Raw genomic sequence first — 10,933 nt, 5'->3', positions numbered from 1 at the left:
TGTGAACAATTTTATATTTTTATTGGCCATATTAAATATATTATCTATTTGATAGTTACAATTTAGTAATACAATGCCTGGCAGGTTTAACATAAGTATGAAATACAGCAAAATTACAATACAAGAGAAAAGGAGATCTAATACATTAATGCCACTAGATTACATCTATCTGGAATGTATAGTTGTAAATATAAAATTCTACATTATGCTTTCCAGTAAACATTCTGGAAATATAAACAGTTTGTGGCAATTACAAATACAAATTAAACTTTAACTTTCTAGGAAGTCACAATTTTGGTTAGTATTTATTCAGAAAACCTAATTTTAAAAAATGTATCTGACATACTATTGCCAATTCATTCAGACCCCCCCCCCAATCATTTTTGTCAGAGTTTAACAAAAACACATGCTTTGGCAACAGAAATCTGCTGAAAACAATCTATTGTTTCATAAAAAAGTGAAATATGAAAGGAAATTAAGGAGAACATGTTGTAAACGTTCCTGCAAACTAAGGACACTAACATTTGTATAAAACTCTTTCCAACACTGAAGAGGGTCTTCCATTACAATAAATGATTAACTTAAAAGTTCTGCTACAAGTAGAACAATACATTCAAACATACATTTTCCAGAATTTTTTTAAAATCAAAATAAATAGATCACAAAAGAGGAGAGTACATTTTTGAAAAAGGTTAATTTCAGATTGCACCATAAAATCTACTTTTAAGATAGTGATATGTCGTCTCGTGTGTGTGTGTGTGTGTGTGTGTGTGTGTGTGTGTGTGTGTGTGTGTTTTTCCCCCAGATGTGAAATGCAAACACAATGCTACAAACCATAAGCTATCATCATGAACTAACAGTCAGCTGAGAAACACTTTATGATGTTCTATTTTCTCAAACAGACACATGTTGAGCTAAAATGAGTTACACATTACTCCCACGGTCTCACATATAAGTGCAAGCATTCTGATGTTTCATAAAGTATAGCTGTTGAGTCCTCACCAGTATGCAAAACCTAACAAAATGCACGGCCCCTTTCACTTGACTCCGTTGAAAATAAAATGGGCGGTTTTCCAGCGTTCAAGAGAGCGTGAATCTAAAGACAACATTTAATTACTTCACAGGTACCTGCTGCAGAGGCTTGACAAAGAACAGTTCTATGTAGTGCATGATATCCACCCCCCAAAAAACAAAACACAAACACTATTCCATCCACAGCCAGACCTGTCACTGAAGGTTTTCATCACAAAACAGAAAAGACGTGAAGCACAAAAACAATGGAATATGGAATTGCTACGGAAGAGGGAGCAATTCCTTTAAAACTCATATCTAAACTTTTAGAAGAAAATTCATTTTCACATGTGACTTGATCAGTTGGATTACATTAGAAGAGCATCCCAAGAAGGGGGGGGAGGGAACAAAAACAAACCACAGTTTGATTTTCTTTTTAAATTTCACATTAAGAATAGTACAAAAAACATTTGCTCAGTTTGAGCCAAATAGTGAAACATTTATCATAAATGCACTTTTGTTCTCATTAAAGACCAAAAATCTGTGCTTTTCCTCTGAAAAAAACACTGCAGCGGTTTAAGTCAGAAGCACAGGTGTTACTGTTCTCTCAGGCACTGAGAGTGAACTCTGGGTTGGGCCAACAGTTGTTTACCAACGACAGAAAGCATTTCATTTAGAAATGTACAGTATACAAGGGGACAAGTTTTGCCACATCACATACCAATGCAGATCCCTCTGTGTGCAGATGATTTCGGTGCCTTGAGCACTTCTGATTAAAAAAAACTCTTGAGGATGCCGACGTCTTCTCCTACCACTGGCTCTTGATGTTGTGTTAAACTATTGGAACCCCAACGATTAAAACAACTCGCAAAATAAAAGTAGCACTATCGCTGAAGTGAAAGCGGATGTTTTGGTTTCGATTTTTTCTACAGTGTATCTCAAATGTGGTATGCTCTAGCAATGTTTGGTAATACAGTCCTGTTCTAAGCTTTGCTGCTGTTATCACACACGTGCCAAGACTTGGGCTGAAGTGGTTGGTTTTCCCCCACCCCTCACTTTGCTGTACTCAAAAATAAAGATCTTACTGTGAGAATAAAGTCAAGCTCTGAGAATCACAAGTGCGTGTTAAGGCAGCTTTTTCGTTTTTTTTTTTCTTTTTGCTGTTTTAAACAGCTAACCCTGATTAGAGGTTGCACAAGTGTGCTATAATAGGGATTTTCTTCTCTTCATTTCTTCCCTCTAACTTCTCCTATCCCAGGAGGTATGGTTGCTGGGGAAGGGAAGGGGAGTTTCTACCTATCCTGTCTTGCTGTTAGTCAGCAGCAACAATGGAAATGTCTGTCTTATACAATCATTCCCAGCTATAGCAATTTAATTGGAATTTACATAAATACCAAAGGCATAAACTTCTGCATGAAAAATAATAAGCTGAGTAATGCAGTCAATTCTTAGGGTCGCCTGCTTACTTGATCACAAAATATTGAATGATAACAGCAAACAAAATGGCAACTGTTGCAAAGACAACGAGAAGCAGAAAAGCAAACTGTTCGTCAGTGAACGCCTTCTTCCTGCTTTTCGTGAGGTCTGGGCTGATGTCTGAGCACTGCGGAACAAGCTCCTGCTTCTGAGATGAGAAAGCCGTGCTAGGACTGTAAGGTCCGTACAGCTCTTGCAATCCACTAGAGTCCTGATACTGCCGCCCAGCACACACCCTGAATCGATATTCACAGTTTGTCTGCATGTTCATAACACGGAATGAAGTCTCTGGTCCCTTGTATACCTGAGGAAGGAGCAAGAGCCGAGTCACCTGTTTTGGTAGAAGCGCACCTCCCCCCCCCCCCCCAGCCCCTCCAAGCCCCTGAAAATGATACACAGGGAGCCAGGAGCTCCTGCTAGTGGGGGGAGCTTTGATGGGGTGGCGCAGCGGGGGGATTTTCAGAAGCCAGGCAGAGGGGCCTTGTCTTGTTAGGGGGCGGGGTTGGATCTAGACTGACACAGAATCAATGGGCAAGCTCAGGCGACACCCCTGAATGGAGTGGACTCTGGTCCAAGGTGAATTTGGGTGGAGATGGTGGAGAGCACATTCACATTCAGGGAACTTTTACCAAAATGTATGAACATTTCTTCAAAGAAACAGAAATACACACTTCCCATACTAACAAAAAGGTTGTTCTTTCCCTCAGATTACCTGATCAACTTCCCTCCCGCTGGCAAGTTGTAAAATGTAAACGATGGCGTTGCCTTTCATAGGCGGTAAAGGCTCCCATGTCACCTCGCAGGCATTATCTCCCAGCTGATGGACTTTGGGCGCTGGCAAGAGGGAATGAGAGATCCGTGACTGAAATTCATTTTGAACACAGTGATCTTGCCCCTGACTAGTAACGCAGCAAAGCACAAGGTGTGTTCTCTTCAAGCCCCATATGGACAAAGTGACCCAATTCACACATAGCTGCAACGGAAGTTAGCTGGTAATGCTGGCCTCCTCCCAACACCCACAGGGGAGAGTCTTCATCCCGGGACTGCTCAGTGTGACGCCCGGATGCTGGAAAGCCACAGTCTGGGGCTCAGACAATGTTGCTTAGCCACCTCCACTGGGAGGAGGAGCCAAGCGGAGGCAAAAGAGCCGAGGGAACTAGGGCTTTGGTTTACTCACGACAAGCCAGTGTTAGGAAAAGAAAGACACAAACACTATCAAAACCTGACTTCTGTTTGAAGTTGCAATTAACCGGTAATAAACAAACCTATGGCTGAGCTCACTCATTAGAAATAAGTGCTATTCCTGCCTCTCTCCACACAGAATCACGCCAAGTGAGAAGGCCTCTAATTTCAAGTGTATCCTAGTTCTGTGAAGGCACAATGTGTGTGCGTTGTCTTCGCCGACCCGCGAAGCACAACAGTTGGCCTGAAAGTGTCCATTTAAGGATTTTGTGCATGCAAGTACAACACCGACTCCCTGTGGAAAAGACAAGCCACCTTTCCCCAAAAAGCCTTATCCATGCTGAAGAAGATACAAGGTGATGCTGTTTTCCAGTGCCAGTCCGGCTGCTCCTTGCGTATTCAGCATCCCTTTATACCTGATCAGCTCCCCGCCCCAAATTTCCCTGTGCCATGAGCACCCTCTGTCGAACATGATCAATGCCCTCACCTTTCAAAGCAGGTGGTGGAGATTTGGTTGTTGTGAATGCGTAAACTTCAGAAAACTCTCCCTCACCAGCATCGTTGCATGCTTGGATTTTAAAGAAGTACGTTGTGGATTCACAAAGTCGCTGAACTTTGTATGTGTGGCAAGGTCCACTGTAGACAGTGATGAATCTGGCAAATAAATAAATAAATATGAATAAATGATGCTCACTGCCTATCATTGCAACACATATGAGAAGCAAGTCAAAGTGTGCCTGAAAGCTAACTGCTCCGTTCCACGGCTGAATCATTAGCTTGGTTCTGGAAAAAGACAAACAACAGAGCAATGCTTGTGGCAAAGTTTCTGAGCTCGTATCTTTCAAGCTGTGCAACGCCCTCAAGGGATCCCGATGCTTCTTTGCACACCCACAAGATCTGGGCCAAGTGAAGCCGGAGTCAGGAGGTGGCCTTGTTTTCAGCCAGAAGGGAGGATACACCCAGCTTCCCCTCCCCTTTCAGAGGTGGGGAGCAAAAACACTGTCTCCCCCTGGCACACTTACCTACCACTGACCCCTTGTGACATGCGTGTGCAAATGCACGGGTGTGCAGGCCCAGAATGCAAGGTCTGCATGTGGATAGTGAGGGCATGACTGGAAACCAGAAACATTCGCCTTCTTGAATGTTATGGCACACTAGGCCACCTGGTGGTACCAGAGCCCATCAAGAAGGAAGGAAGGGAAGGCGCATGCACGCACGCACGCACACACACACCCGCCTTATGCACTAAGCCTACTATTCAAACTGTCCTTTCTTATTCCAGTTAAGGAGTTAAATCCCAAACAATTCCAGTCAAATCCTAAACAGTTCTTGACAGAAGAAAATGATAGAGGATATAAAGGAAGCAAAATATCTGCAGATCATCTCACCTGCCAAACTTGTCTTCCATCTGTAGGTTGAACTGTGTAGGGTTGGGGACTAAAACCCTGGTAGGGCCTTCACCCCATTTCAGCTTAAGGCTCTGGTAACTGAAGACTACACATTCCAGGTGTGGAGGATCAGGAGGCAAAGGCTTTGTTTTCGTTTTAATGGAAGGGCTGAAGGGACCAGTTCCAAGACTGTTGAAGGCCTGGATTCGGATTCTGAGAGGGAGGGATGGGAGAGAAAGTTGCCATTAGGATAAAAGGCTTTTGTTTTTCACAAAGTGTCTTTGGATGTGTGGATTTAACAGGATGGACTTTATTTTCTTTTAAATCCTCACAATGCAAATGATAAATTCAAGAGTTCCCGGCTAAAAACTACTTCGTGCATATAGGGCCTGTGCCTGACAGGGTTCAGAAGGGTTCCTACTTCGAGGACCTGCACCTTGGTGCTGGCTTGTTTTTTGCTTTCAAACCAGGTGGCATTTTTGCTGGGCCTTTACCTCACTGCACCATCTTCTCTTCGTGGGCACCTTGCAAAACAGCACGTCTGCCTGAACTTAACAGACAATACTTCTGAGGGCTATTAATTTGCCTCTTCTGCCCCCACAGCAGGGCGGGGGATCTGCGGCCCTGCAGATGAATCTGGATTACAGCTTCCACCATCCCCAGCTGCTGGGGTTGATGGGAACTGGCACCCATCTCCATTGGGAAGCTGCCCACTGCTCCATCTCGCCCAGCACCACTAAGGCTGACTGGCAGCAGTGCTCTCGAGCCCATCTTTACTATGCACGTCTAAACTTTCGTGCCCCTGCTTCTTCTTGGGGCAGTGCATTTTACATGTCCTTGGGGGCGCGTTCAGTCATGCCTCCCCTGCACGTGCCCACGGTCCAAGCTGGTGCAAGTGGACACCCAGCCTGAGGAGGAGACCCTGCCCCACCTCTTTGGAAAAACAAAGCGGGGGCATGTTCACATATCACGCATGCCTTTTATTTTGCTTTCCCACGGAGGCGCTCAGGGACATGAGACAAACCACCCAGAGAACCTTGGCTATGGACAGTAGAGAAATGAAACAAATAAGAATAAGAATCATGTGACCCAGAGTCTTCTGGTGGTGATATGGGCGGGTGGGGGGATTACCTGTATAAAGTGTCAGGTTGCAGGTTCTCCAGAACATGGCTTGTAACTCTGCCAACAGTTAAGAGCTGTTTTTCCCCATATTCTATGTTGTAGCCAATGACCTCTGCCCCATGGCAACAGGGCTCCTCCCAGTGAAGAGCAAGGCACGTTGAGAGAGGAAGAGGGGCTTCCATCTCATCTTCTTCAAGCAAGTGCAATACTGCGACTGCAGCCGGCACAGAAGCTGGGGTCGTCACCATGCCGATTTCCCCGAACAATCCAGCACCAGCTATATTCACAGCCTGAAAGGCAAATGGAGAGAAAAATATTGAGAAGGAACAGATAAGTCACAGTTTCCCAAAGTGCTGCAGCTGACACATCATTGTGTTCTGAACTGAAGCTGGAACTGCATACTGCAGATGCATGAAATGAAGCCGGAAGTGCCTGACAGGGTAAGAACGTTCCCCACCCACCCCAGGAAGAGAACGGCTCCTGTGTTGGAGTCATGTATCTCCATGTTGCCTCCTTCACTGGAATAAAGCAAGCCCAGAATGTTCACTGATGCAAAGAAGCAAAAACAAACACCAAACCAAACCAAACCAAAAACAGAGAGATACAATGTTAATTACTCACTGGAATGGGAAACAATCCTCAAGGTAAAAATTGTTAGATTATTTACAAGCATTTATTAAAACAGACACAAGAAAATAAATCAAACATACAGGTAATAATGGAAAGTTGCCTCCAAATCCTCCCTGGAGCAACTAGAGTTTAAATTCAAATTGCTTTCCTAAACCTTCTGACAACTGATCTTACATATTCAGCAATACAATGACCACATTGCAGCTTTAAGTGAAAACAATGACCCATTCCACACAGACGCTTATGCCACAGTTCAGTGTTACATGCTTGAGCAGCAGCAAACCTTAAACTCAACTTAGAGCCAGTGTGGTGGGTAAGAGCGCGGGACTGGGACCCAGGCGATCCGGGTTCTCGTCCCCGCTCAGCCATGGCACCAACTGGGTGACTTTGGGCCAGTCACAGACTCTCAGCCCAACCTACCTCACAGGGTTGTTGTTGTGGGGTAAGACTGAGAGGTGGGGGAGGAGAATTATTCTAGCTCTAGGATGTTTGATTAGTATATCTTCTCAGTCTTCCATTAAACATGTTTCGTAATATTCTAACACATTTCCACTGTTTTTCAGATAGTTTCCAATCACCCAAAAAGACAAGAGGCAGCATCTCTTGAGGATAAGCGATCTGGGCACATCCAGCATTTGGACGAACTGTGCCTGATGCTCAAAAGCCACCACTCGCTGACCCAGACACGTAAATACAGACAGACGAATAAGTCACAGTGTTTTGTACTCACAGGAGCCTTCAAGCGTTCAGACTTGTTGCTCACAAAACACAGCTTTGGAACTGAACTAATGCTGCCTTCACGACCTCTTTAGAGAAATGCGAACCCCCTTCCACAAACACTCGAGCAGGCAGATGCATCCAAAATCCATGTCTGCATACCTGAACTCTGCAGTAATATGTGGTGGCAGGCGTAAGCCCTTTCACTTCATAGCTCAGAAGAGGGCCGGAGTATATTATATGCATCGATCCTTCCACCTGGCCCCACTCCAGTCTGTATTCACTCACTTCAGCTCCATTACAGGCTGGACTCTTGGGGGAAATAAAAAACAATGCGACAAACAAGCCGAATTAAGGAATGAACACTTAGCATTTAGATCGATCATATGCAGGTGACTTAAAATTGGCGCTGCAGAATATGCTTCAATGTGACACGGAAGTGAAATAAAGAGAAATAAACCGACGCCTGCTGGTTGTGTAAGCGTTCACCTACTGAATCAATGCTTACTACAAGCACCTTTACTGACAATTACTCAGAATCTTCTTGACTAAGTCTCTGTCAGCGTTGTGCATCGAAATCCGCCAATGCTTCCTAATCCTCCGTCGAAGCACCCTATGCCAGTAATGCCCAAGTATGTGAGGCTAAAGTACAGTCACACATTTCAGTGTTATTTGTGTCTGTCCTCCCAACAATCCACTAATATGGGGCGCCAGGAACATTTGGGTAGTGGACGGGCCCAGGGTGAGAATGGACATTTTCAGGGGAGCGTATGAAGCCAGCAGGTGGCTTACAAGCAGGTGAGAGCAATAGCATAAAACATACCTGAATGAATTAGTTTAGATGGCTTGTGAGGAGGGCTGGGGCTGGCAAGGCAACAGCTGACCGGCTGCAGGGCTGGGAGGACGCATCCCTGTGGATCCCTGAATCCTGGCTCTCACCGCCACCGCTACCCAACCTCTGGGCAGGCACAGCAACAGGGGAAAGGGGCCACCACGGCTCTTCGCAGAGCCACCCACCCCCAAAAGCCCAGGCAACTCCTGGAATGCTGCTGCTCAAGAACAGCCACGCAGCAACTGTCTGCCCTGCTTGGCCAGAGGCTGGAAGGTGGCTCTGGAAGATAGGTGGGCCAGGAATCTCCTGGGACATTTCTCCAGTCTGCACAACGGCTGGCTATGAGGACAGACCCCACCAGAGCCAGGCCTGCGGCTGCAGCCTGCAGACCCAGCAGTGAACAGAGCAACGGAAGGGGAGGGCGGCCCGTGGCACCCGACAGAGCCCCCAAGCCCCTGCACTGGCCTGATAGGCCAACTACGCCAAGGGTTTCCTGTGACTCTTCCAGAATTCACAAAATCCTGTGTTCAGGGGACAAGCCTAACTTGCATTAAGCACTTGCATCCTTATTTTGTGCGTTAACAGTGCATAGGAAGTCAGTCATTATTTCTGTGAATCCACCCAGAATTTCTCCATGCAATTCTCATTTATTACAGTGACAGCTGAAGAGATAAAGAATTATACTTCAAGAAAACGTACCTCCCATGAGGCTACTACGCAAGTAGCTGTCCTACAAGTTAGCAAGGGGGTGCAGCATGGATCCGGGGGTCCTGGAGCTGTGGAAATCTCTGCTTTTTCTGAGTAAGGGCCAAGCTGTTAAGGAAACTCATGATCAGGAAAGGCTACAGGCATTCTAAAGTCATTTATAAGCTGGCAGAAATGAAAACATGAAGAATTGGGAATGTGCTTTCTCTGCCCCTTCTGCTTTGGGGTCAGCACTTTAAAAAGTTATCTTCCTTCCAACTCTGGAGCCAACGCCTGACTTCCCTGGGTTTAGAATTCAGAATGTGGTCTGGGCCCCATTCATCTAAATAAACTAGCACGATGGCTACTTTTCTACGGATTAATCCCATGCTGCTCCAACTAAGTTTGGATGATGAAAGCTTATGGGGTGAACACATTTTCCAATGCAACTCCATCGGTCACATTTTATTAGTGGAGCAAGTCAACCTAGCTGGAAGAAGTGCTCGGAATCAGAAGCAAACACAGAGCTTAAAATATTAATTCCAAAGGTGCAATCCATAATTGGCTGGCAAGCCTTTTTGTGGAATTTGGAAAATGGCATGTTCAGTGCCAAAGGAAAGCATGAGCTAAATCACTATGGCCAACGCACAGCTGTAATATACACAAAATGAAGCCAAATGCCATGCCTTCAAAGCAAAAGATGGGAACATCTCCCAAGGCTCTCCTTTCCAGAAAGATTCAAACCACAGGTAAGACACACGATTAACTTGCACAAACGAGTCTGAGTTCTTGATTTGTGCCTCTGGATTTGCACCATACAAAAAACATACGCCTCCTGCAATATCCTGTTGCAAGTGCACCAGAAGCTAAACTCTATTAAGCAATCTCTTATTCTTAAAGAGGAACTCGTTCTGGTACCCCAGCTTTGTTGGCTGCCCGAATCCAGAAGCAGTATGTTCTCCCAGGCAGGAGACCATTCACTGTGCACTCTGGCAACTGGCCACGGTATATCTGCCTGCGATCGTCTTGGTCAGAGGTTGCCATTTCTGCAATGTACTCTGCCACCTCTGAGCCACCGTCCACGGAAGGGGGTTCTGTAAAACATTAAGAAACAGATCCGTCTAAGTCAGGTAAGTGAGACCTCAACTACAGCTAGCTGCTCGCTGCCTTGTTATCTTAAGAGATACCGTCACCACCCTTTGGTGCTGCTGCTGGAAGAGAGGTCTCCTAAGGCCTGGGAATGAAGCCCAATTAGCTCCTGGGAGAGCTCCAGGGACACCAGCCCCACTCCAAAGTTAGCCTAGCCCATGTTACAGCACCTCTTGAACTAGGAACAGCACCAACTTCGGACAGGGCTTTGTTAGGTATGATGTGCTCAGTTCTGAGGTTTTTCAAACTAATGTGCTGTCTGCACCATGCTTATTTTATTTGGCCTCCATTTCTGCCCAATGCACATGATTTGTTTAGATATGGAGCAGGCAGAGGGAAGAATGGGATCTACTAGTAGATCCCTGGGTGATTTCGAGTCACCGACTAGGTTTCTGAGTCACAAAAGTTTCTGGCTGGCCTTCTACTAATCACTCATCTTTTAGCTTCAGCATTTCTCACTCACAAAATCCTTTGTTCCACTCTGCTAGCCACTCTGTGCTGTGTGCTAGATTCTTCCATTTACAGCAACTCAGATGGGGGCTTGCATTTATAGGGGGTACAGCAGACAATTGGCTACAATGCTGTGGCTCCCATTCCCCTTTCCCCTATTTCTCAAGGTTATGCTAAAAACCCAAAGAAGATCCCAGCAGCCTGACCAGCCCAGATTATACAGTAAGCCCTTTGAGGACACAATCACTGGCATTAGGAAAAACCATTTTAAGCCATGTTTTGCCCATGGGAT

The 10,933-nt window shown here is 45.5% G+C and overlaps 1 protein-coding gene across 3 annotated transcripts in view; it reads right to left on the bottom strand.

Moving 5' to 3' along the window:
• Positions 1-10,933, bottom strand: part of FNDC3A (fibronectin type III domain containing 3A) — a 54,261-nt gene continuing 43,328 nt past the window's right edge. For all 3 annotated transcript variants that reach the window (XM_044427209.1, XM_044427210.1, XM_044427212.1), the window contains 8 exons: positions 9,961-10,136; positions 9,058-9,171; positions 7,689-7,838; positions 6,189-6,469; positions 5,058-5,270; positions 4,157-4,323; positions 3,200-3,321; positions 1-2,791 (listed from right to left, as the gene is read on the bottom strand). In XM_044427209.1, coding sequence (XP_044283144.1) covers positions 2,474-2,791; positions 3,200-3,321; positions 4,157-4,323; positions 5,058-5,270; positions 6,189-6,469; positions 7,689-7,838; positions 9,058-9,171; positions 9,961-10,136 — 1,541 coding nt within the window. In that variant the 3' untranslated portion in view covers positions 1-2,473. The remainder of the gene's footprint in view (positions 2,792-3,199; positions 3,322-4,156; positions 4,324-5,057; positions 5,271-6,188; positions 6,470-7,688; positions 7,839-9,057; positions 9,172-9,960; positions 10,137-10,933) is intronic.

The sequence above is a fragment of the Varanus komodoensis genome, unplaced genomic scaffold (genome assembly GCF_004798865.1).
Source record: "Varanus komodoensis strain SLA01 unplaced genomic scaffold, ASM479886v1 scaffold18_3, whole genome shotgun sequence".
NCBI lineage: Eukaryota > Metazoa > Chordata > Lepidosauria > Squamata > Varanidae > Varanus > Varanus komodoensis.
Note: the sequence above shows the minus strand (reverse complement) of the source record. Positions and strands in the feature narration are given on the sequence as shown.